General features: G+C 55.2%; 1 protein-coding gene across 1 annotated transcript in view; it reads right to left on the reverse strand.

Moving 5' to 3' along the window:
• The window catches only part of CCDC12 (coiled-coil domain containing 12), a 54,123-nt gene that overhangs the window by 18,440 nt on the left and 8,593 nt on the right, over window positions 1-27,090 (reverse strand). Inside the window, exon 2 of the mRNA XM_027585283.2 lies at window positions 3,064-3,131. Coding sequence (XP_027441084.1) covers window positions 3,064-3,131 — 68 coding nt within the window. The remainder of the gene's footprint in view (window positions 1-3,063; window positions 3,132-27,090) is intronic.

The raw sequence follows: 27,090 nt of genomic DNA on the forward strand, positions 1-27,090 counted from the left end.
CAGTGGTAACTGGCCTCAGAGGTCATCCCTGCCCGTCCCCCACCTCAATGGAGCTGGAAGGTTTCCCCTTTCCCCCCATGGCAAAGGGGGCCATGGCAGGGGCTGTGGCCTAGGGGCTCCACAGAGCCTGCTCCCAAGCCATAAACATCCTGCTGGGAGCTCCCTTCCAGACCTGGGGTATCGATGAGGAGAAAGGTCCCCTCTCTGCTATGACAGACACAGAGTCTGCTGCCTCAGGCTCTTCCTGGAAAGCCCACACCCAAGGCCTAGACCCTGCAGTCTGGGGTTAAACCCACAAGGGTCTGGTCACTTGGTACAGGGACTGAGGCTCTGCCCTGCCTTCCCGAATAATCCAGGCAGCACCTTCGCTCTAAGCCTGTTCAAGGTAAGAGAGTCCCCTTTTCCTGGGGGGGCTACAAATTCCTGCACAACTCCATGCCCAGCGAAGGCGGGGTTTCCTGACAACCAAGGTGGTGACTGAGCACCACAGGGACCACCACAAAAGCAAAGCTCTTGATTCCCAGCCCAGACCGGCCCCCACACACCCGGCCTTAACGGAGCCGGGGTCAGAAGAGTGGAAGAACAGGGTGAGCTGAAGCAGAACTCAATTCAGTGTCCCACGTGTTTGGTCCCTGGGTTGCTGTGAGCAGGCCCTCCGACCTCCCCCACCGCCCCCCACGGGTCCAGCCAGGCGGGCTCAGCAGGGGATTTCAGAGGGGGTCTCGGGCTTCGCCACAAATGACTCATTAAGGCCTAGAAGGTGAATGGGGGCTTTTTTACCCAGAGCTCTGGTGTAGGAACCTGGGGCCCTGCACCCCTTTCTTTTTCACACAGTTTTTGTGATGAAATCTCTCAGGCACATAAACATTCAGAGAATAACAGACACTTGTGCTCACTTCCTCCAGAGTCAACAAAAGCAACACTCTGCCGTTTTTGAGACAGGTTTGCTCCTCCCCACTCCCCCGTTTTTGTTCTAGAAATCCTATATTGTGGCCGGTGACAGGCTTTCCCTAATCCTGTTTCCTCCCAGCTTCCCAGCAGCTAATCTGAGGGCGGGAGTGGGTGCATGGCGGAGAGCGTGGTCCCATGTCTGTAGCTTCCACTTCAATGCCCTCTTCCCACACACCTGCTTTTCTGTCCAGTCTGTCTGCCTCCAGAGAGCGTCCGCCCCGTGAGGGCAGGGACTGTGTTTTGTCCTCTGCCGCCTCCCAGGCCAAATCAGACAACCAACTGAGCCGGGGCTTGGGAAGCGAGTAACACCTCTGTCATCGTGTGGGTTTCCGAAATATATATATAAATGATCCTGCCCTGTTCTCACTTCTGTAACCTGCTCTTTCCTCCACTGACACCATGTTTGAGATTCAATCCCACGGCTCAACAATCAAGTGTTCTAGCGTATGACCCACCCATTTACTCACCAACATCCCTTCTCTTTCTCATCGAGGAGGAGGGGGATGAGAGCAGGGACCTCCCAGCAAAGCGAAAACAGCCCAGAAACCTGGACTCAAGGCTCTAGCCAGTGATCAACCGAGAACCTAAGTAAGAACAAGCCAAAAGAAAACTGAAAGTCCCCCCAGCAGGTCCCACAGAACAGGGGAAACTGTGCAGGCATGCACCCCCAAACCACACAAGTGGGGTCGCTTGGCAAAAGAGCAAGGACCTGGCCTTCATCTCTGTCACCGGTGAGGGCCCCCTGAGGGGCTGGTGGAGGGGGCCAGACCCAACAAGAAAGCAGAGAGCCCAGCACTAGGGTGGCGGGGGTCCCAGCACCACCACTGCGCACAGAGCCGTTCCCATTTCTGGTAATAGGTGAGGTGGCAAGGACCCTACAGGGCTGCCTGTGGGGACGGTGTGAACCCACTCTGTAAACTGTCATGCAGGCGCACACACACACATACCCTGTAGACTTGAAAAAGCCCCACCTCCTGTGAGATCAGCTGCCGATGAGGGGCCCGCACCCGGGGAGGTTCCACGCACACTGGTAAAGTAAAGTGGCATCAGGAAGTCCTGCTTCCTTCTCCAGGGAGGGTCCTCCACCTTCTGCTGACCCCCTCAAAGCACAGCCCGCCCAAGGAAGTTTACTTCAGACATCAAGATCCACTACCCCACGTGAGCAGACGCCTTCAAGCCCTGGGCCTGAAGGAAACTGCTCAGGACGGAGGACATCAAGGTGACCTGTCCATTCAGAAACCAAGTCTGATCCCAAGCACAGTTGCCCCGCGGCCCTTGTGGCCTGAGTTCAAGGCTGGGCGTGGGAGGGAGGGCACGAGACTCCGGAAGGCTGGTGTGGAAGCACTGGGCGGACAGGAAGGTTCTCCCCAGCTCACGAAGATCATCCACACAGTGCCTGCCCACCCCACACTTTGGATTTGCAAACGTTTCCCAGGTATTTTTGATGCAAGGCAGCACCCACGCTGTGTGGAGGTGCCAGCCCTCGAGAAGGGGCGAGGGGAGACTGTGTGCCCGCAGTCACAGGGAAGAGCACCGTGTTCGGACAACTGAAGTGGACTCAACCAGATGACAGGATCTGGCAAAGAGAAACACTCTTCACAGCCTCCTGAGAGAGGCCGGGGAGCACAGACAGGCAGGCAGCAGCGGAGGCTCCGAGCTGAGCTCCACGTGAGGACCGAGCTGTGAAAGGTGGAGAGGAGAAGACAAGGAATCCAGGCCGAGGGAGCAGCACACACAGAAGACGCCATCAGGAGACTCCGAAGGGCCACGGGGCTTACGGGGAACCGGAAGGGGCTGGACGAGGCCAGATGGCCCACACAGAGTGAACATGCCAGGCACGGTTTGGACCTGATTTTGCAGGTGCTGTGGACCCATGCCACGCAAGTGGTTTGGAGAAGAGGGATAAGCCTTCATGAGGGTCGGGAAGAAACTGCGGGTGGCTGAGTAAAAGGTGGCTGGCCAGTGGGGGAAAGGGAGCAAAGAAAGCTCCGGCTGGGGAGAAGGGTGAGCTTCTCAGGCCTGCACAAGGCAGCCACGGGGTGGTGGTGGGGGCACGGGGTAGAGACTGTCAACACCAAGGCGGGGCGACACAGAGCCGCACACGGGCCTCACCTGTGCTTCTCGCCTTCCTCGTCCCCTTCTCTGAGCTGCTTGGTCTTGGGCTCCCCGTCTTCCTTGTCCTGCAGAGGAAGGGAGAAAACCACTTGCTCAGATGGATGCTCCTACTTCCAGTCCTTGATGCCCAGGGAACTGGGGAAGAATGGGACACCTCAGGAGCCTCTCACCCTGGCAAGGAGCAGCTTGGTGTTGCAGCCTCCAAGGGGTGCACAACACCGGAGCCTCACTGCCCAGCCTTCAACTCCCCCGCCACGATGCCCACAAAACCTAACAGCCGGTGACCCCAGCCCGGGCCAGGCTCATGGTGACCCCCAGAGAACACCAGCAGGAGGAGCTAGAAGGTTTGAGTGGTGAGAAATGCAGGTGGTCGGTGACCCCTCAATGGGTCTGGATGGAGCCAGCCACTCAGCTGGGAAGGGCAGTCACCAGCGACCAGGGTGGGGCAAAAGCTCGGGCCTCCTGACCCCCGCTTCCAGGCCAGGGGCCTCTCTAGGAACACCTACTTCCTTACCTTAAGGAGTAGCATAACTCAAACTAGAACCAGGCTGAGAATAAGACTCCTGCCATATACTCAGGGGATGGAGAGAAGGCGAACTAGTTTGAAGTTTCTATGGGAAAAACTTCTAAATCTGCTTTGTCTTCCTCCTGCCCCCCATCTCTTTGTAAGTTTCAAACCTGACACAACATACTCGCTCTCCAGGGACACCAGGGGCCGCAACAGAGGACACCACCATGCTGCTTCCAGCTGCAGAAGCAAGTGTCTTCCTGGGCTCTCTCCCTGACTCTGTAAGATCCGACGGGCCCTGGGGACAGACAGACATGCAGGGTGTGTGCCCATGTATGTGCTCACATGCAGGACCATGTTCTCGATGCATATGCTGAGGCACTCCAGGGTCTCCGTACCTGCCAGGACCAGCCCTCTGAGGGTGTCACTGTGCACTTTGTTACTGGCAGCAACGTGCCTTTGACCATCGGGCTGGGGCAGCATTCTGAGACATCAGTAAGGCGCTGCTACAGGGAGGCCACTACGACGTAAGAAAGAGCTACAGGGGTGCCTGGCGGGCTCGGTTAGAGGAGCATACGACTCTTGATCTCAGGGTGGTGAGTTCGAGCCCCATGTTGGGGGTAGAGATTACAAAAAAAAAAAAAAGAAGAAACAACTAAAAAAAATCTTGCCATTTGCAACGACATGGATGGAACTAGGGTATTATGCTAAGAGAAATAAGTCAATCAGAGAAAGACAAATACCGTATGATTTCACCTATGGGCAATTTAAGAAACAAAACAGATGAATGTAGGGGAAGGGAAAGAAGAAATAAAATAAGATGAAATCAGAGAGAGAGACAAACCGTAAGAGACTCTTAACTCTAGGAAACAAACTGACGGTTGCTGGAGGGGAGGGGGGTGGGGGGATGGGGTCATTGGGTGACGGGCATGAAGGAGGGCACGTGATGAAATGAGCACCGGGGATTATGTGCAACTGATGAACCACTAAATTCTACCCCTGCTACTAATAACACAGTATATGTTACCTAAATTGAATTTAAATAAAAAGTTTACAAAAGGAAAAAGCTAGAGCTGACATATAAATTTTAAGTACGACAGTTCCATGCGCTAACTCTCCTCCAAGTTTGTTTATACCACTGACAGCTGCCTCCGGAGAGTGGCGTTTGCTTTATGAATCCCTTCCTAACAGTGATCATCATGGACACCTGAGAACAACCAGACCCCACCATTCCTTGGCCTCATACTTACAGGGAAGGAGACTCCCCCCCCAAACCAGCCTAGAGGCGTCTGGTGCAGCAAAATGCTTTTATGATGTGAGCGGATCAAGGTAAGCCCTTGCTCTTTCAGCCCAGAGCAGCCTAGTCCCAGGGACGAAGCAGCAGGAACGAGTGACGGCAGCCACGTGAGAGAGGTCAACATGGTTCTGTGGGGTGAGGAGGGATGGAGAGAATGTGGGGGTTACAGGAGTAGGAAAGGCCTTCCCGGAGCGGGGGCGCAGTCTGAGCAAAGGTGGGTGTGGTCTGCAGAACACCCAGGTGGTTGGAGTAGCAGGCCTGGTGAAGGTGAATGCTGGTCAAGTTGTCAAGGCAGGTGGGGCCGGTCTCAGAGGGCTCTGACCAAGGTCCTAAGTAAGGCACGAGGAGCCAGAGGAAAGCCTGGGGGACCTGTTGGCAGAAGGACCTTTCCTAAGGGCCTGGCCACCTCGCTGGGCAAGCAAGCCCTGGGGCAGAGAGGCTTTCGCCTGGTGATGTCCAAAGAGGGAAGGGAGGACAGAGTACAAACTCTGAAATGAGAAACAAGCTAGGGTTCTCGGTATGGCCTCCAGAGCTGCAGGAGCCTGGGTAGGACCTTCCACAGAGGCCCAACGGAAACATGCTCCCCTTTCCCTGACGAAATGCCAGTGGATTAAGCAAGCCATGAGCCTGAACAGTCAAAAAAAAAAAAAAAAAAAAAAAAAAAAAAAAAAAAAGCTCCTTCCCAACTGCCCGTCAGCAGGCTCCCAGATGGCCTGCCTCCCCTTGGTAAGTAAGGACAGAGGTGGAAGGGCAGAGAAAGGCTCAGCTCTCCCCAACGTGGGCTGGTGGGCAAACCCCCCAGGAAGGCACCTTTCCACGGGGCTCTGTTAACCTGGACCTGCTGGCAGAGGAGGGTGGGGAAGGACCGGCCTCTGGGAACCAATCCTTTGCAAACACCGAGCCCCTTCTCGGCAGACACCGCCACCACCGCCATCCTGGAGTCCCAGAGACACTCGAGTGCCTTGGCACAGGCTGGTTATTCATTAATAAATGAGAAAACACGCAACTATCTCTGTGACACCATTAACTCTGCCCACAGCGTGAGGTTAAGGATGATCCCGGCCTGGGCTGCTGTGTGAAGAGCAGGTGCTCAGGAACGATGAAGAGATGCGTGTGGGGCAGGAGCAAGGTAACACATACACAGGCCACAGAAATACAAGGACGAGATGCGCTCCAGTCTTCACGCTCAACAGCAACTCAGGACAGTGAGCATTCCTGAGCAGGGAAACAGCTTCTGGGTGATCCTGGCCTCGGTCCCAAGGCAGGATACTCATTACCCGGGATGGCGGCAGGAGGTGGAGACCACCCTCATGGCCCACCCCAGCCTAAGGGCCTCAAAGGGCCCCCAGAATGGAAGGTCCTCAGTCCAACCCACAGGGAGCCTGGCAAACGGCCATCAGGGAAAGGGAAAAGATTTGCCCGAGGCCACAGAGCCGGTCCATGGTGACTGCAGATGTGGATCAAAGTCTTTCTGACCCCTGCCCTGTGTTCTCACCGAGGAGAGAGATAAGAGATAGTGTATGAAGAGTGGCACTCAGTTTCTAAAAACAGTTCTGACCCCAGCCACCTCTCCCCAGCTCTCCCAACGTTCAGCCCTGGTTCTGACTGGCTGCAGCCAGCCTGAGTCCAGGTCCAGGCCCTGGTGCACACTCTTGGAGGGCAGACAGGGCCCGAGGGGCACAGCATCCCTGGCAACCTGGAGACACCCCACCCACCCTGAGACAGTTAAATCTGACTCACTGCTTAACCCCTCCCCCCACACACACCCTTCCCCAAATTTCCCACCTTTCTCCCTCCTTCCCAGTCCCTGTTCTCTGGTCCTTGCCCTCTCCCTTGCCACCTCCACCAGTGCCCACCACAACCCAGCCCACAGCTGTTCCTCCGCCTTGCCGTGCTTGCCTGCCAGCCTGCCAGTTGGCTGCCCCTCTGCCCCGGAGAACACAGCTTCCTGCTGCACTTGCCTCCTTTTCCTCTTCCACCTCCCCTAAGTCTCCCTCCACTTTACCATCCACATCCCAGGTGCTGGTCATATCACACCGCTCCTCTGCTCAAAGCTCTCGCTGGCTCCCCAGAGGCTTGGGACAACAGCAATTCTCCTGAAGCGGCAGCCTCATGAGGCCCCAACACCCGCCCTACAGCCCATTCACACTCGCCCCCGTCCAGAATACCTTGACACCACAGCCTCTCCCTCTCAAATCCTGATATGCCCATTCTCACAACCCTGAAGAAAACCCACTCTCTGGCCAATTCTGGAGGTCGGCTCAAAGGCCACCTCCTCCAGGCAGCCTTCTGAGGTTCCCAGACAATAGGCAGATCACTCCTCTGGGCCCAGGCATATGGTCATTCCTGTTCATATCCAGGCCTCCCTCAAGTCCATCATGTCTTCCTCAAGTGTGGGGCATCTCCTGGAGCCCCTCCTGGCCTGGACTAGACAAACTTCACCAACTGTTTGCCAATTTAACTACTCTCTCCACCAACTCCAGAAGAGCCAAACTCCTGGAAACAGTGGTGGCGGAGGGCAGAGGAAAGCCACATCCTGGACAAGGGTCCTCTTGCCTCTTCCTGGAAATGCCTCCCACAGCCTACACAGGGGGAAAGGGTCTTGATGCAAGACTTAAGGGGCCTCAGAACAGCCCTGCCCAAAACAGAGACCAACCGAGCTGTTTCATACTGTTTGAAATCCTTTTGCCAGAAACCAAATTTTTGCAAATAAAGTAAGGGTTGTGCAAGATTGGTATTACTTCTTCCTTAAATCTATGATAAGACTTCAGCGAAGCCATCTCGGCCCAAAGTTTTCTTTGTGAGATTTTAGGTATGGGGCTCTATAGGTTTTCTATTTCGTCCTCAGTCTCATTAATTCGTATCTTTCAAGGAGTATCCATTTCACCTAAGTTCCTGAACGTATTGGCATAAAACCGCTTATAACATTCTCTTATTATCCCTTTAACGTCTGTAGGATCTGTAATGATATCCATTGACACTGACAACCTCTGTCTTTTCTCTTCCTCTCTTAGACCAGCTGGAGGGGCACCTGACTGGCTCAGTCAGCAGAGCATGCAACTCTTAATCTCGGGGTCATGAGTTCAAGCCCCACGTTGGGCACAGAGCTTACTTAAAAAAATAATAAAATATTACACCAGCCGGAGGTTCATCAATTCTGGGACATTCCAGACTTGGTGTCTTCAACAATGTGTTTGCTCTTCAGTCCCTTTCCAGAAGAAGCGCTCATTAGCTGAGTACCCCTGCAGGGAATGGGGGGAGCACATCAATCCATATTTGCTGCCTGAGCCCCATGAGAAACTCAGTCAACCATCAGAAATGCAGAAGGTGGGGGGAGAAGGGAAGTTACTGCCTCTCCTCCTGCTCCCCTCCCCATCCAGGCAGACTGGGTCCCTCATCCCTCGTAACTCCGCTCCCCTTTGTGCGCTGGGTCCGCCCTGGGCACAAAGATAAAGGAAACAAGAACATTACCCTCAAGGATCTCAAATCTACTTAAAGGAACAGACTCAGAAAATATAACTGTGCCATGTGTGGTTAGGAAGACTTTGTTCCATGTTTTGTACACCTGGGGAATTGGCAAGGGACAGGTGTTGTCAGAGAAGGAGGTAACCCTTAAACTCAGCTCTGAATGTCCAACAGGAGGTTACCAAACAGCTAAACAAATGGTAATTGCCTGATACAAAGCCATGAGAACAGAGTAAGGGCACTGTCCAGACCTGCGGGGCCATCCCACAAGGCTGGCTCAGCCAGGACTGGGGGAGGTCAAGGTTGGAGGGGGCTGACAAGGCCTTCCTCCAGGGCTGTGGGCGGGCTTAGCCGAGCCAAGGCCGACACTCTCAAAGGGCATTGTGGCAGCCTGGAAGGGGAGTCGTGGGAGATGGGGAGACCGGAAGCCAGGTGCGACGGTCCACTCCCAGCATAGACCTGTCCCAGCCCGCTGCTGGTTAAGAGTAAATGAGGGTCGGGAAGTGCCATCGGGGACACAGCAGTGCTGAAGGAGGAGCTCCTGAGCTGAGGGGACAAGGAAGAGGAGCTGCTGCCTAGGGTTCTTCCTTCCAGAAGAGAAAGAAGGAAGCAGGAAAGGGTTCACAGAGAGACACTCCAATCTCTGATCTAGGTTCCCCCTACCATTAGCCCATAACTGAAGCAGCTGGAGACCCGACAGAAACTCACAGGTACAAAAACCCTTTCCAATGCCCAGGCAAACATGCCTCATTAGCTCTGGGGATGCCCGGTGAGCTGTTCATGGAAATGGCCCTTCTGGTCAACAATCAAGAAAGAATAAGGCCCCAAACCTAGTCCCCTGAGAAGAGGAGAAGCTGGCCCCAGCTTGAGCCTTTCCGGTTGCTGTGGGCCCAGGGTGGGGAAAAGTCAAGGCGAGACAGGCACAGGAAGGGGGTGAGGCGGGACAGGAAGGGGCTGATGCTGCCAAGGACAAACCTGGCAGGTTTCACAGTCTCACCCTGTTGCCCATCCTCAGAACCAGAGCAGCCCCCCCATCGGGGGCAGGGACTTCCTGTCGGGTGCGGCTAGGACAGGCGCTGTGCTCTGAGGGCACTTAGGGGGCAGGGCAGGCACCCAGCGTCTGACTCACCCTGAAGATGCAGTGGTAAGCCCGGGGCTTAATGCCACCACACCTGGGCACACACACTGCAGTCCTCAAGTGCCCAGGGTGAGGGGAAAGGGTGGGAGGGAGGTTCTGAGTCTCCCAGGCAATGATCCTGGCAGGGCCCCCAACTCGGGGGTCCCCAGCACTCAGTTTGCTGTGGGGACTACCTGGCCTATATGTCCACTCTGCTCAGCAGGTGGGGAGTCCCTCGAGGGCAGGTACCTGCCTTACTCGTCTGTACCCACGAGACTGACCCCACCTACAGCTGGTACACTGGTGGAGCTCACAGGCTCTGGGCCGGACCCTGCCTGGCAAAGCCCAGCTCCATTTCAGCCTGCTGTGTGACCTTGGGCAAGTTACTTGACCTGTCTGGCCTCAGTTTCCTCTTCTACGAAAACAGACACTGTCACCTATATCACGGCACTGCTACAAGAGCAGAATGGCCAGGGAGGAAGGAGAAGAGCCTGCAGCCCGGGTGGACAAGGCCGCAGCCCCTGAAGGGCAGGGAGAATGGGGCCAGGGCAGGAAGGGCAGGGCTGCGGAGAAACCACAGGGCTGCAGGCCCAGACTGCCTGCATCTAACAGGTCATGATAAGCTTTCATTTTCATCAATCCTGAGAGCAGACAAGCAGTGCCACAAAGTCTGCTTCACGGAGACATCAGAAGATGTGTCTGACCATCTGTGCAGGGGGACTGAACTTCTGATTCCACATTCAGCGCGGCACCGAGAATTGGACTTGGAGCATCGATCAGGGAGGGTGGGGACCAACATCCAAGGGCTGAGAGTCACTGCTCTCCTGCCGGGACAGGCGTTCCCAAAGGCTTGTGAGCAGAGAGGACAAAGTGCCAGGGAACAGTACGGAAGCTGGAGATAAGGGCCTGGAACTAGGCCATTGGTGCTGCGACAGAACAAGGGGTGCCTGAAGGCTCTGAGGGACAGGGAGGAGTCAGATGGCCGACTCCAGGTTCTGACCAGGACTCAGGGAGAAGAAGGCACTGGGAGCCACAAAGGTGGCAGTGTTCAGGGGACTGGAAGCAAGGGCCCAGCAGCTCTCAGGTGGACCGGGCTCAGGAGGAGGTCTGGAGTCTGACGGAGGCCGGTGCAGGCACAGGCCAGGGGTCCAGTGAGGTGTCCCCAGCAGCAGAGAAGAGGGCCGGCTCCTCTGCAGAGGCAGGGCCAGCCCCACCACCAAGGCCCCATCACCTGGCCTGGCCCCAGGATGGAGGCTGACGCCCTGCATGGGGCAGAGGAGGAGGGGGGGTGCCCAAGCCAAGCCTGCTGCTGGTCCTGCCACAAGCACAGCTGGGGCCCAGGCTGTGTTCAAAGGAGGCGGCAGATAACCCCTCCAGCAGATTATTGGTTCACAAATATTGACTGGCTCCCTGTGCTAGGGACGCCACAGTAGGTCCTGAGGAGGAAAAAGAACAGAACGGAGGGCACCTAGTGTTCACAGACCCGGGGTGGGGGGGGCAATTTTAGCCTGAGCCCATGGACGGAATCCCAGAGGTCAACCGTCAGACACACACAACAGGCCAGGTGTGAAAAGGCTCATTTCTCTGGACTACGAATCCACAGCTCTTCAGATTCTCAAGGGGGTAATGCCCCGGAGGAGGAAAGGGAAGGTGTCAACAACATGGCAGGGGTGTGGGGGTGGGGTGGGGGGAGTTCTTTAGGCAGCACGCGGGGGTGGGTATCTGGGGAGGCTCTCCAAAGGAAGTGCCACCTGTCCTGCACCTCAAGGAGTTGGGGGGAAGTGAAGAGGCTTGGCAGGGCCCCCGTGGTCCCTCACCATCCACAGCAGGAAAGAAGTCCCTGAAAGGTCATGCTGAGGGCAGGGCAAAGACCAGTGCCCCCCCCTTTCCCTCACACACAGTCGGCCTGGACCGGTTCCTCTGGGCTGCCAGCAAGGCTCCAAGCTCCCACAGGGCCCTCCCTGTAGGGGACACTGTGGGCCGAAAACAGCCAGGAGCAGGCCTGGCCTGGCACAGACCGCACCCGTCCAGCTTACCAGAGCTGGCGCCCAGGCCAAACCACAGGACCTCTCTGATCCCCCCCCTGTGGAGCGGGGCCGGCACTACTTCAGCGGGGACACTGAAGGTAGAGAACCTGGGTCCACCTTTGGGTGCAGGGTAGACACCCTGCTGACACCGACACCCATGGTGGGCGAGAACCTGCTGGCACCCTGGGGTCCTGCTATCCGACGGCAACGGGCCTGACCTGAACCCCGCCTCTCGCCGCACAACGCTGGGGAACCAGCTGGTCCCTCTATTTTCACCCCCCACCCCTTGCTCCGCCTGCTCCCCACAAACAAACAAACAAGAAAGTGGAGAGCCAGCTGAGTTCTAGGAACCAAAACAGACCTAAGAGGGGCCCAGGACCCAGGGCCCAGGACCCGGGCCAGGAAGCCAAGGATAGGTTAGGGCCGGTGCGATCCGCAGAGAAACTGCTCCCCCACAACACGGTAAAAGGTAGTGGCCTGGGAATGGAAGGCATCCTCCTTTTCTCACAGTGCTTCTTTATTTTTTGCCAAGTTTCTGTAGATGACAAACATGCAATTTTTAGAAACTGAAACTCAAATTAAGAATGACCTGTCCGATTCCCCAGGGGATGAGGGACAAGGAAGCACGGGCACCGAGGGCGCAAGGCTTCCCCACAGAATCCTTCATTCCGCACACGCCACCACAAGGCATGGAGACGGACAGATGGCGGGTGAGCTTCAGCCCCTTCGAGGCCCTGTGGCCTGAAGGTTACACCCACGTTCAGCAGAAGCGCTTTCTTCCCGGGCAGGCCCTCCATTGAGAACTGTCCCAGACGTTCGATTTTACCTGGGTGAGATTTTGTTTGTCATCTGTCTTCCCTCCTTGACTGGAGGCTCTGAGGGGCCTGTCCGTCGCTGTCCCCTAGCACCTGGCACCCGCAAAGGAGAGAAGGAGCAACCCAGGGGAGGCAGGACACACGTGCTACTTCTTGCCCTTACAGACAAGCCTCTCCTCCCTACAACTGCATACATCAGGCATCACTAGGCCTCCTGGACGTGAGGACTGAGGCTCAGTGGCACCTGACTCAGGCCTGTGCATGTCAGAGCCCTTAGCCTTCCCCCTGGTTTGGGAACCCAGCCAACAGAAGCCCACCCAGTTCCCTGCTGCCGCACACGCAGTCCTTTCTACCATCTCCATCTGCGTGCTCACCACTGAGTTGTCTGTTCTGTCCCCCGCCCCCCGCCGAGCACCTGCACCCCTGCTTCTTTCCTGTAGACCGAGGGCTAAAATCTCAACCGCGTCCACTTCTTAGGGGTGTGGTAAGGATCCAATCTAACTAGGCCCATCAAATCAGAAGACTTCCCAACAGAAGGGGAGCTCTGAAGAGGGCTGGCCCCCACTGTTATTCATCCCTGCTCTGCTGTATTTCCTATAATAGTGCTCATAACAGTATGCCAGGCAATTAATTATCCAATTAATTGAAGTAATCATTACTTAACTAATCATCATAAAAATCTAGGGGCGCCTGCGTGGCTCAGTAGATCAAGCGTCTGCCTTCGGCTCAGGTCACGATCCCAGGGTCCTGGGATCGAGCCCCGCATCAGGCTCCCTGCTCGGCGGGAAGCTTGCTTCTCCCTCTCCCTCTGCCCCCCCACCCCCGTGCTCGCTCACTCTCTCCCTCAAAAAAAAAAAAAAAAAAAAAAAAAAAAATCGAGTAAGGTCAGCACTGCTTTCTTTCACAGATTAGAAAAATGGAAATCTAGTGCAAGTAAGTAGCCTACCCAGCGTCACACAGCTTGGGCTGCCAGGGTCAAAGGACAGGGTGGGTGTCAAGCCTAGGCTCCTCCCCCCTTGAAGTCAGCCCTCTGCTCTGGCCATGCTCCCACGCCCACCTCAAACACACAGTGTCGAACGGCACGTCAGCGTCAGCATCCCACCGCCTCGCATCTCCTCCTGGTGTCATTTCAGACAGACATCAGGAGCCCCAGATATGGCCATTTCTGGGCCAGGAGCTTCAAACCCAGCAAAGCACAAGGAGATAAAAGAGCAATGCATGGAGCAGTGCTCACAGCTGTATTTCTCTTAACGGAGAACTGGAACTGCAAGGGGAGTCCGACGTGCTCATGCACCTGGCCTGTGTGGTCACAGGAACAGCACCACAACACAGAACACCCAGGACCGTGAGAGGTGCCGAGCCCACGCACACAGCCATGAGCCAAACCATGCTAACATGACACGTACGTGGCCCAAGACTTCACGGGCTCACACGACTGTGGGTAGTACTTTTTCCATTTCCTTTCGTTCTGCTGTCAAAATGATTTAATAACAAAATGATCTAAAAACAAAAGCAGCTAGAGGAACCCAGTTGCCTGTGGCTCAGTCTTGACTACTCACACCCTAAACAGACTCTCCTGACCTTTACCTGGCTCAACGGGAAAGCAGGAAGCCACAGCTGGCCCCCCAGGCCCGACACAGCCCAGTCAATGTTTAGTGACCGTTCTTGAGCTTAAAAACACACGAAACCCAAAGGACCAGCACGCTGTGGGGCAGGGGGAGGGGAAACTGAGGCCTGCAAACACCAGCGTCCGTCTGCAGCCCGGGACTGGGCCCAGCAGCCAAACCAGCAGCTACAATGGAGGTCAAGTGCCCTCCAACCAGACCAGACAGCTCCCCCGTTCAGGACAAAAATTTCCGTTAAGAAACGAACTGATGGTGAACAATGAGGTTACCTCCCCACCCTCTCACCCTGCCCCACCATTTCCCGTTTTTCCGAGGGGGAGAGTGCCTCTCTGCCACAAAGCAGAACTCACAACCACCAGGACTTCCTCACCGCGGTAAAGCTCACAGCTGCAGCAAGGGCAAGCAAGTCACAAAGGCCAACAGTAAGGCCCCTGAAGCTTAGAAACCCCCCTGCCCTAGTAGGAATCAGCCCCGTGTGGCACTTGGGGGCTGGCCTGGAACCCCCTTCCCGTGGCCTCAACGTGGACAGCTGGAGTCAGGAAACCGCACGGGGGACCCAGCTGGCCAGTTCTGGGGAACGGTACAGCCACCTAGAGTCTCTGGTCCCGAGGACATGCGGTTGGTGTCTTGACCCCCACCAGATCCGTCCTCTGCACGTGAACTCTGGATGGTGGACGGGATTCTCCGCCTGAGCCCCAGAGGGAAGAGGGAACCTATCTATAGTGTGTTCACCATCCTTGGATCCAAGGGAAAGAGCAAGCAAGGGACTGAAAACCCCAGTGGGTGGCCCTGAAAATCACACCCTTCTCCCTCCCCCCCTCACCAGGCCCATGTGCCCATTCAGAGCAGTGCCGGGTCCCCGAACCGTTCCCTGACAGCCGCCAACAACAGGACCACATCAGGGCTCCTGTTTTCCACGTGACGCCACTGGCTTGCTCAAAGCCTGTGATCAACAAGGTGTGCAGCTCTTTGCCATGTGGGCAGGTGTCAAACTGCCCCCAGTCCGTGCCTGACCAACTGATTTTGGAAACTTCACGGTCTGGATAGACTTCGTACCCAGTTAAGTTCATCTTGCTGGGTCTGGCTGCAGACTACAGACTTTTAAGAAAAGGCAAGTCGGCTTCTCCCTGAGAATAATCTCAGCTCAGCCAACTCCCAAATCCACGTGCCTGTCCAGTTGCTTCATTTCTTCATTCAAATATTGTCATTGGGCGGACAGAAAGGTGACAAAGCCATGACCAAGTGAGCGCCCTGGCTTCCAGGGTGCTGGGGGAATGCCCAGTGACTAAGAGCTGACAAGACGAAACCTAACTCACCCGGAAGAAGTGTGGGCTGTCCGGGGAGGGCAGAACGGGCAGGGCAGGGGGCTAGAGTACCTGGGAGGAGCAGGTATATGGAGCCCGAGCCCTGCGTCCGCAGAGAGGGAAGGAGGAGCCCGCAGGGGAAAGGCTTGCCCCAGGGGCTACCGACTTTACCCAGAGCTCTGAGAAGCCGGCAAAATCCAGAGGACAGGCAGGGAGGGGGCAAGAGCGGGACTAGAGTGTTATTTATAGAGAGCATGAGGAAAGGACCAGAAAGGGAAGGGCAAGGTTTGAAGCCGCTGAGAAACGAGTCAGATATGGGTCAAGAGAGCTACTTTCTCAGCCCCAGGACAGCAGATGGCGGACGGCAGCTGCCTGTGAGTCTGGGCGGAGGGACAGCCCCGTCCCCCTGCACAGTGCCGTGTGGTGCTCACAAAGCCGCGCACCCTTCCCTCTCATGCACACGGGGCCTCTGCCCCCACCCACCCCCGCCCGGCTTCCCTAGGGTCCCGTACTGTCGTCCCAGCCGCCAATGTCCAACGTCGTTCAGAACAACTAAGGGACGTACTCAATGGCCCACAGCTGATAAGAGATAGGTCAGCACTTAAGCCAAGGTTTTCTGATTGCATCATGCTTCCAAAACTCTCGCAAATAAGGTTTGGGCGTGCGTTCTGCACAAGAGCCGGAGAAGTGTGACCACGTCCATTCTTACCAAATGAGAAAAGAAAAAAAACCCCACAAACTGTCAGGGCTGCAAAGGCCTCAGATAACATCTGGTACGGGATGAACTAGATCCAGTGGCCCATGGAACGTGTTATAAATAGAACCTACCAAATCGGAATCTTCCAGGCTAAGACCTGAAGTCTGAATGTTCCCAGAGCCTGCCTGCCCCCAGGTCACGCTTCTACCACACTGTCCAACTGAGGAGGCTGTGAGTGGGACCACGTCCCTCCTCTTACAGAGGTCGACCCAGGGGAGGAAGGGATCTAGTCGAGGCCATGCCAAGCTGCCTGAGGGCTCCTGTAGCGACCAGGGAGGACTCTGGACACAGAGCAGGCAGGGTGGGAAGAAAGACGGAGAAAGCGCTCACACAACAGAAACATCGAGGGCAGCAGGACGTCCAGGGAAAGTGTGCAGGGCAAGAAGGGCAAGAGCTAGCGCTAGACCCCAGGTCTCCTGACTTCAAGGGTGTCACCCACAGCCCTGGAGGAAGGAGATGGAACCCGAGTGCCCAGCATTCTACGGGCCGCCTGGTGCTTGCACCCCTCCCTTACTTGGGGAGCTCTGACTGAGGCTTGGGGAAGGAAGAGCCAGCTGCAAGTACGGAGGCTGAAAGTGCCCCACACTCGCTTTCCCAGTGGGGCAGGACGGGGGGCCAGCGGCAGGGACCGCTCTCTGGTAGCAGCTGCAGCATGACGGACTCCAGAAGCCCGCTGCAGGGTCTCGGACCTGGAGGCAGGAGGGCTTCCTCACTGAGCCACTTCTGAGAAATGCTGGGTTTCTTTCAGGCTGCGGACCTGCAAGGTTGGCGCTCTCTCTTTTTTTTTTTTAGAGAGAAGGGGAGGAGAGGGATGGAGAGGAAGAGAATCTTAAGCAGGCTCCATGCCCAGTAAAGAGCCCGACGCGGGGTTCCATCTCACAACCCTGAGATCATGACCCAAGCCGAAATCAAGAGTTGGATGCTTAACCACTGAGCCACCCAGGCACCCCTGGCTCTCTTTTTTTAAACCAATCAACCAACAAACCAACAACCAGCCAGCCAGAACAGATTTCTGTTGCTTGCAACTAAGCACCCTGGCTACACATGACCTTTTATGGCAATAACCTAAGAACAAAGTATGTGCAAGTGCTTTCAGGGCTCAAAGCCATCTTAGGTCCCACAGCTCATCGGATCCACAGGGAGACCCTAGGATGCAAGCAGAGCACAGGTTCTGATGCCCACTTTGCAAATGGAGAAGCTGGGCGCAGGGTGTAAATTGTTCTGTTATTTGGCCCCAGCATCCCCGCAAAGTCCATCACAAAGGCCAACCGCTGACGTAAGCCAGGAACTCACATGGCCTGGGGTCCATCTCCCCATCCCTCCATCCCAACATGGAGTTGAGCCCCCACATGGGCACCCAGGCTGGAAAAGCAAATTCTTTGGGCATCAATTCCCAAGCAAGCCAGAGATTCACAGAGCAACAATGTACGCTGAGGCTTCTAGGAGACTGGAAACTATTTTAACCTCCAATCAGCTGCTTCTCAGAGTGTCACAGTCTGGGGAGAAGTAAAGGCAAGACAGTTGTCTCCTCTCTGGTGTGATCCACAAGTGATAAAATCCTAACTGGAACCAAACTTAAACTACAAGTCAGAACTGGCACATCTACTGGTGGGAGGAAATACTGCTTAAACAAGGTCTTTTAATCCTCACCTACACATATTTCGAGAAGCCAAGTGTACTTTTTTATTTTTATTTATTTTTTAAAGATTTTATTTATTTGACAGAGAGAGCACAAGCTGAGGGAGAGAGAGGAAGAAGCAGGCTCCCTGCTGAGCAAGGAGCCCGATGTGGGACTCGATCCCAGGACCCTGGGATCATGACCCGGGCCGAAGGCAGCCGCTTAACCAACTGAGCCACCCAGGCGTCCCTTTTTTAAACCCTGTGCTGGGCTGAGGGGCTGAGGGGCTGAGAAGGCAGAAGCGCACAAGGAAGCAGCCTGGCGCTGACCAGTGTCGTGTGGTGGACTTGGGTGACCAGCATGCTGGGCTGTGCCGTGGGGTGGACCTGGGTGACAGCAAGCTTCTTGGGGCTGCACTCTCCTGCACAGAGCTGCTAAATGAGAGTGGAAGTGGTGTGAGGAGCCCTGTGCGGTGGCCCGCACAGAGGAGGTCCTCAGTGGGCAGGCACCAACCATGGTGATGACGGTGATGACAGGGGAGCCTAGCATGAGGCCGGCACCCTCTGCGTGAGGCCCATGACATCCACCCCCCAAGCCATGCTCACTCCCCCCACCCCACTGCAAAAAGGGTCACAGAGCAGATTCCCACACGAATGCCTCTTCCCTTCCCTGAGTTCACCCAGAGCGGCCACCAGCGTCACCCAGGGGACGACCTGGCCCATGCCCTTGGGTGGACCAGTTTCGAAGGGCAGATCCTACATGCGTGCAGAAAATGTGAGTCCAAGTCAGAAAAGGCTAGCCACAGGATGTGAGGGCCCTGGAGGAGGCAGGGGGCTTCCACAGGTGGGCTTCCCAAATTCGGACTACCTCCCCACCTGCCTGCTCTGCCCCTGCCACGCCTCCAAAGAGCTATCACCTTCCATGCCCTGCACTCAGTCCCTCCTCAGGCAAACTCAGAACCCCCACCCCATCGGGCTCCATCTTAAGAGCTGTGCAGCCTGGGGCACAGAGCCCGAGTGGGGACATGCCCCATAAGCTAACCAAGGAGATAAAGTGGGGTCAGTGCATTCACGGCGGGTTCAGAAGCTCCCTCCTCTGCGCAGTGTACTGTGTACTACTGTGTACAAGTGCGCCCGCTAGCCCTCCATCCCCAGGATGCTCACAGTTCTAGGATACCCCTCCCCAGCATACAGCAGTGCACTGTATTATAATTACCGTAGGTGGTACGCGGGTCCACAGTCTCCCCAATGAGCCCCAGTCCGCCCTTGCTGACCTCAGTCCACAGGCCCTGGGACAGAGCAGGCACTCAACAGGATGCATAAGAAGGGCTCAAAGGGCTCACTCAGTAAGCTACTCCTTGCCCCAGAGAGCCCAGCGCGCTCTCCCACTCCTGACCAGTCCCGGGCTCCTGGACTCAGGGCAGGAAAGTTCTGTTCTCATCTGATGGCTTCCTCACCCAGGTAGCAAACACAGGTGCACTTTCTTTAGGATTCAGTGACCCTGCAAGAAATCTAGTGGTACCCCACCCAGAACACAGTGTGGAGGCAGAAGGGAGGGGTTGTCCTTGAAAGGGCAAATGTCTTCTGCTCCAGCCACTCACATTTTCTCTAGACAGAGCAGCTCTTTAGAAGCCTGACTCAAAACAGCTCTGGAGTGTGGATTTTACTCCCCACAGGGCGTCGTTACCACAGTGACCGTTTTTCCTCTTGGAATTCTTTCAAGAGTACAAGCTGTTGCTTCCCTCCAAAACAAACCCAGGGAAAAGCCAGGGCACCTGGGGTTAAGGGAAGAGCACCGGAGGAAGCAGGGCCAGACAGGACCCAGCCACATGGAGCTCTCCAGTGGGGTCTCCTGAAACTCTGCAATGGCGCAAAAATGCCAAGTCCCTCCCAGCTGCTTCGGGTGTGTGTGGGGGGGGGGGGGGGGGGGGTTGCTGAGGGTATGGTGGGGTTGTGAGTATGGGGGGTTGTGTGTGCATGTGTAGGTGTGGGTGGAGGGTGCTGGGGGCTGGGTGTATAGTGGGAGTGGCTGTGTGGTGTGTGGGGATTGGAGAGTGGGCAGGTATGTGTATCCATACTTGCGTTGGAGGTGGCTTTGGGGGCGTGTGGGGAACATGTGAGGGACATGTGGGGAAACGTGTGGGTGTGGGTTGGGGAAGTGTTCCCCGCTATCCTGAGGTGAAACATGGGTCACATTTTCCCCTGAAACAAGAACATGAACTGCATTTCGAAACTGCATTATAATACTTAGTACTACAGATCAACCACATCCTGGTCCAGATGTCTACAGCGGTCCATTTACAACATAGAGCTCAAGGCTGAAACAAGTGACCTAGAAGCAATTGTTTGAGACAACTCGGATTTCTAGTCAGAACACCCCTGGTCAGTTGGTCCAGGGCCTGGACGGCAGAGCCAAGAGGCTCTAGAGGAACTGGCGGGGCGGGTCCCTGCCTTCCCTGCAAGTCCGCGGTAAGTCCTCTGCTGGCGCACAAAGTGTAGGGGGGCTCAGGGTCCCAGGACACAGAATACCCCGTATGGGGCCACTGCCACGGGCACTCGGAAATGTCTGAATGCTTTGTTAGGTAAGTTTAAGAGTTATCCCTGCCTACAAGGAGCTGCCCGTCTACCGTGCTGGACTGAGTAACATCCCCCGAAAAGGAGGAAAAAAAGAAAGCCACTACACTACTCTTACTACTTTTATAATAACTACAATGATTATCAAGATGTTGTGGGAGGTCAGCAGTATTATCAAGGATGCTGCGTGCCAAACATTCACAAGAAAACAGTCTTCTTTCTAAAAAACAAGTGCCAAATAATAGTGCTGAGTCACTGATACCCACATTGGGGGGATCTTGATGCCTACCTCACACCACGCAAAGATAACTTCCGGATGGACTGGGGGCGCCTGGGTGGCTCAGCTGGTTAAGCGTCTGCCTTGGGTTCAGGTCATGATCCCAGGGTCCTGGGATGGAGGTCCCAGTTGGGCTCCCTGCTCAGCGGGGTGCCTGCTTCTCCCTCTCCAGCTCCCCCTGCTTGTGCTCTGTCTCTCTCTCTCTCTCTCTAATAAATAAATAAACAAAATCTTAAAAAAAAAAAATTCCAGATGGACTAGAAATCTAAAGGTGAAAAGACAATAAAACTTCTAGAATAGGAAAAATAAAACACGAAAGCAGAGAGGGAGACAACCCATAAGAGGCTCTTAATCATAGGAAACAAACTGAGGGTTGCTGGAGGGGAGGGAGGTGGGGGGATGGGGTAACTGGGTGATGGACATTAAGGAGGGCAAATGATGTAATGAGCACTGGGTATTATATAAAACTAATGAATCACTGATCTCTACCTCTGAAACTAATAATACATTTTATGTTAATTAATTGAATTTAAATTAAAAAATGTTTAAAAAAAACAACTTCTAGAATATAACATAAAAGAATGTCATCATGACCTAGGAGTATGCAACTATTTCCCTAAGCAGACCACAGAAGATATTCAAGAAAAAAAAAAAAAACCCTGATGAACTGGATTACATAAAAATAAAGAACTTCTTTTGTTCACCAAAGAATGCAATTAAAAGCGTGAAGAGTCAAGGCCCAGAAGGGGAGAAAATGCAATACATATACGGAACAAAGCACTTACCCAGGTCTCAAAGAACACCTAGAAATTAACAGGAAAAAGTGTCAGGCAACCCAACAAAAATGGACAGGAGGCAAAAAGGCTTGAGCAGGTACTTCACATAAACATATGAAAAGACACTCAACAGCATCAGTTAGGAAGGGAATGCAAATTTAAAGCACAAAGGGATAACCGCTAACACCTCCACCAGCGGGCCAACTTGGAAAAGACCAACGAGGGCCGGAGCGCTGGAGAGGAACTCTCACTCACTGCCGGTGGGAGTGTGGACCGGTACAGCCACTGGGAGAGCTGTATGGCAGTGTCTCCCCTATGACCTAGCAATTCTCCTCCTAGGGATATACCCAGCAGACAGACGTACACGTGTTCACCAACACGTGGACAAGACCAGAAATAGAAAATTATGGCTCCAGCCTGAAAATGTAGAGTAGGATGGATCTAATGTGGTATGCTCACACAATGGAATACCGGACAGCAGGAAGAATGAACTGATGGCCACATCCAATGGCTCACAGACACAATAATGAATAAAAGAAGCCAGATCCCAGAAGAGTACGTAGTGTATGATTCCATTCATCTAAGGTTTGAAAGAAAAGCCAACCTCTGGTGTTAGAAGTCCCAAGTGATTACTCCTGGGGCACGAGCACCTGGGCAGGGAGGGGGGGGGGGGATACTGCTGCGTTCCTTGATCTGAATGACTGATGACATTGTGGGTTTGCTTAGTAAAAATCACCGGGCTGATGTGTCTACTTGTCTCTATGTACAGTATACCTCAATTGAAAAGGGAAGTTTTCTTTATGCCACAACAGAGTTGTTAAAAACAGAATTTAAGCCCATGTAGAAACCAAAATTACTAAAATCTAAAGAGAGGACGAATTCTGTCTCAAGGACAGTAAGAAGTCAGTCCTCAAAGAGGGGAAGACCTCAGGACCCCAAAGCACACCGAGAAGACAGCTACTTGGAGGGAAGCAGGGTCCCTCCTGCCCTCCTGGCTCTAGGAAACAGGCGATAACAACAGAGAGATTCGCCATCAAGGTCACAAAAATTCTTCTGTCGCAAAAGCTAACAGATTAAAAACCAGCTTGAATTTCAAGATTCCTTTGCTTTCCAATTCCCTGTCCCTGATCAGTGAGGCCTTGCAAACAGCTTGTTAGGTCTTGTCACAGGAGTCACTCAAAGGAGAAGATGAGGCCCCGACAGCATGTCAGGAGCAGAGCAAGAAAAGACATTCCCTCATGGCCTCCTGTCCAGAGGTGCTTCAGGCAGCTGCCTCGGCCATCATAGGCAAGCTAAATAGTGAAAGATCCAGAAGAGCATGCATCTGCCTCGAGAAGCCCTGCCCTCTGAGGGAAACTGAGAGAGAGGCCCACCCCTAGCCCAGGCGGGTAGGTTCTCCCCAGGAGAGGAGACCAGCTGAAGGGAAGGCCCTTTTCCCTTCACTGCAACCCACTGCAGGGCCCTCCCTGCACAGCTCCAGGGGCAGCCAGCGCCACAGGGACAGCGCCCTGGGACTCAGCCAGGAGGTGTGGGGCTCCCCAAGCGCCCAGCTCCGGGGAGGGGACCAAGGGGGTGGGCCCTGCGGGATACTGGCTAGGTCTCCGCTATCACATCTGTAAAATAAAGGGGCTCTCCCCAGAGGTAAAATGAAAGAACAGCAGGAAGAATAAATGCACATGCGTACTTCTCGCTTCTCAACTTCCTGCGCGCACCATCGCCCTTCATCTTCGTCCTGGGAGGCAGGGGTTACTGTGGCCACTTCTGGCCGAAGACTCGTAAGGCTCAGGAGCACGAAGAGCCTCATCTACCTGCTGGTCCCAGAGTCAGCGGAGCCCGGTGGCAAAAGCCACCCGTGCAGCAGTCCCCAGTGCCGGGAACGGTGAGTGAAGCCGCTGGCCTGCCTCAGGGGCAGGATTCAGCTCATGTGGGAACAGCCCACCTGCAGGGAAGGGGGCAGAGATGAATCCAACACAGCCTGGGAGCACTCCAACACAGGGAGGGAGCCCTGCAACACAGCGGGGAGCCCTGTAATACAGCGGGGGAGCACTCCAACACAGGGAAGGGGCCCTGCAACACAGTGGGGGAGCACTCCAACACAGGGAAGGAGCCCTGCAACACAGCCCGGGAGCACTCCAACACGGAGGGAGCCCTGCAACACAGCGGGGGAGCACTCCAACACACGGAGGGAGCACTGCCACGCTGGGCCAGCCCACAGAGCAAAACCACAAAAGCACCGCCGCGGCCTAGTGCTGCCTCTCCTAAGATCACTGAGCCTCACAAGTGAGGGCTGCTGAGGCCTCAAAGCAGTGCGAAGGCCCACTTCATAGTGCAGCTGTGGCTGGGACCCCAGTGGCACCTTCCCCTCCGCACACGCTGCCTGCAAAGTTGGACCCAGCTCGCCGCCCCAAACCCACTCCAGTCCTCACCCGGCTTCTCTCAGCCCCGCTGCCCCCCGCCCCAAGATTCCTCTTCCCCTTCCTCCTGCATACTGCAGAGTGAGGCCCTGGGCGCCGTCTGTCCCCGCGGTCCCCCTGTCTGCTGTCTAAACCCTGTCCCCAGGGGACCTCATCTGGCCCCAGGGCTTCAGATCCTACCCACACAAACTTCTGCTTGCAGTCCCGACGCCTGCCGGATAGGCCCAACGTGGCCCACACCAGACTCCTGGTTCCCCTTCAAAAACCACTCTCCCTGCACCTCTCATCTCAGGAGTGGGCCCCGCCTGCCCCCGAGCCCACCTGCCGAGACGTCCTGTAACCCTGAGTGCCGATGCCTCACAGCTGAACCAATCCAGCAGCCTCCCGCCTCCACACACACTGAGGGCAGGAACCAGCACTCAGGCCTCCAATGGCTCCCCAGCCCCTCTGGAGTGAGGAGGTCTTGCCCTGTGGCCCCAGCCTGCCAGGGCCATGCTACCCCCATCCCCACCCTACCCCCCAACCCTTCACTTGACACCTGCCATGAAGGGGTTCCTTCTCTCCCTCAAACAAGCCAAGCTAGTTCTCCGCTCAGCTTAGGATGCTTCTCCCTAGATCTGGCATCCCATCCCTCCCCTGCAACCACCCCCATCTCCAACCTCCCACTCAGAGCGGCCTTCCCGTCTTAGGGCAGTTGCGCCGGCCCTCCTTCAACACATGCACACACCCACCCCAGCACTCACAAGTTCCTGACACTCTCTTCCCTGTTCACAGGTATACACTGTCTACCTGCCCCTCCCATGGAAGACCCTCGAGGCAGAGAGGCGGTCTGATTCACAATCTGGATCTCCAGGCCTGGCACAGAACAGATGCTCAATAAATACTTGTTTGATGGCTGGTTGCAGAGTTCCCACAGTGAGGATGAGCACCGAATGCTCCAGGGAAAGGAGAGATGTTTTACTTCCTTTTGTCAAGGGAGAAATGTCAAGGAAGTGATTAGAGACTTGCAGAAAAATGAATCATCTGCGTATCTTTAAAAATGCATGATTTCCAGGCTCCCTACCAAGATCCCAACAGGAGATCTGGGGTGGAGCCAGAGAAAAGAATGTACATTGTCGCCCCAGGTGATCCTGACACACAGGTAGGTCTGAGAACCTCGGACTGATCCAACATCTTCATTTCACACATGAACAAGTTGAGGCCCTCCAAAGGGATGACTCAATGAGAAGTTGCAACACTGGTTCCTCAACAGGCGTCTATGTTTGGGAGTCCCAAACTTCCCATCCACGAGGTTCTCTCTCACTGGCTCCCAGACCTCAGGGTCTGAGCAGAGCTCGGGAAGAGGTCAGTCCTTGGGAAGAATGGGGAACACATACCCCACCTCGGCTGAGGCTCTGCAAATCCACTTTTTTGTTAATCTAACACTTTGCACTACAAGTGAATCCACCTTCAAGGAAGCAGGGCTAGGCTGAGGAAAGCCGGGTGACCAGCAAGATGTCCTCTTTTTTCCCCTTGGAAACAGGGTCAGCTCCACCCACTGTCACCCAGTAGGGAGGGCTGGAGGACCACCCAGACTTCCTCACTTCAACAGGGTGGGCGAGACAAGACACATGTCTACGTTTATAGAAGGCCCATGGGCAAGACCTTGAACTAGCCATCACAGACATCTTTCCCTATTCTTCCAGCTACTGATGAGGTCAGAAGCCATGTCTTGATTTTACAGACAAGGCTAGGGAGGTATAGAGTTTTAAAGACCTACTCGGGGTCCCACCGATGGGATGAATGGAGCTGAGACTTAAACCAGATCCATCTGGCTCTAAAGCCCATGCTCTCCACTATGCCACCCAGCTCCCACCAGGCAGCCTGATGGCAGTTTCTGTGTGGGACACGGGAAGAAGACCCTGTCCTGGGGGCTGCTTCTTCCCAAGCACCTGGGCATGACAAGTGGAGAGGGATACAGGGCCCAGGGCTTAAGGGACCATCTTGGGTCGGCAACATCCCAAAGCACAGCCACGAGAGGTCCCCTCAGCCCAGGCTTCCTGGTCTATTAAACAGGGATAAACTGTTTTAAACCCACCTCAAAGCGCTGCTTCTGGATTGAGCAAATCATGAGATCCCATCACAAAATGCCATGTAAATGTCAGGAGGGCTGACCTGTAAGAGGCTGTCAACACAGGGGCAGTGACCCTCCGCTGACTTGGACATCAGGCTGCTGGGCATGGGGACATAGCTGCATGTGGCCAGGTCAGAGGCAACTTCCTGAGGGATGAGCAGGACATGGACCAGTCTGACTCCGCACCCAGAACACTGGGCGCCTTTCCACCCCCACCTCCCCACACCTCACTGCCCCTTCCTCTCTGCCCCCCAAACAGTTGTCAGCCCTTCCCTCCAGCACCCCCTTCCACCCTCAGCCCACAGTGGCCAAGCCTCTCCCCAGTGCACCCAAGTTCCGAGACTATCGATGAGCTCCCCTCCACCCTGGCACTGCCCCCGCTCTCCAGACTGCCCATTTCTCGAGTGTATAGATCATAACTGTCAGCATTTAGCTCCACCGGATGCACACACAGAAGGCCAGAAATAAGCACCTGCCAGAGTCACTGGCCATGAAGACTGACTACTTCGAAGCCCTCTGCTCTAGCTTCGAGGCCCTAGGCTCCCCAAGGCTGAGCTTGTGGTCGTCTGGGTTTCCACCTACCCTCTCCTTAACAGCTCTCAAGAAATGAGAGTTCAGGCAGAGACAGAGTCTCTTACAAGCTAGGCAGGAGGGAGCAAGGTCTCCAGAGACGCACTGTCCAATGAGGCAACCCTAAGTCAAGTGTGGCTGTTTAAATATAAAGTAATTAAAATGGAATTAAGTAAAACATCACGTTGGTCACATTTTTCAAGGGCTCAAGAGCCATACGTGGCTCCTAGCCGTGGTACTGGGCAGCACGGATTCTATGCAGAACTGCACAGCACTGCCCTGGTCCTGAGAGGCAGGTGAGAAACAGGAACTGCTGCACAGCCTGCAAGCTCACAGCCAGAACCTGCTCCAGAGCTCAGGCGCAACCCCGGAGGGGCTGGGGACAACCACCCGCCCTGTCCTTCCAGAGCGCAAAGAAACAGCCCAATCCAGGCTAGATGCTGGCGAAAGCCCACAGCCAAGGGCAAGTGTTTGTGCCAAGTTAACAACCTTTAGGAGCCTCCTCTGGCTGCCGAGAAAGAGGTCAGAACAGGATGAAGTGGCCCCACACTGCCCTACTGGGCAGGACTGTAGAGAGAGGCCCCAGAGCTTCGTCTACACAGCCTGGGATGGTTCCCCTACTCACGCAGCTTGGAAGTTCTGGATGAGCATCAAGAAATGAGGTTCAAATACAACACAGATGTATGGGTGGCTGCCCTCCCCGCTGCAAGGCCAGGCTCCTGCAGAACTTGGCCACCAAGCACCCAGCAGCACTTTCAGATCTCACCC

Source organism: Zalophus californianus, chromosome 1 (genome assembly GCF_009762305.2).
Source record: "Zalophus californianus isolate mZalCal1 chromosome 1, mZalCal1.pri.v2, whole genome shotgun sequence".
Classification (NCBI taxonomy): Eukaryota; Metazoa; Chordata; class Mammalia; order Carnivora; family Otariidae; genus Zalophus; species Zalophus californianus.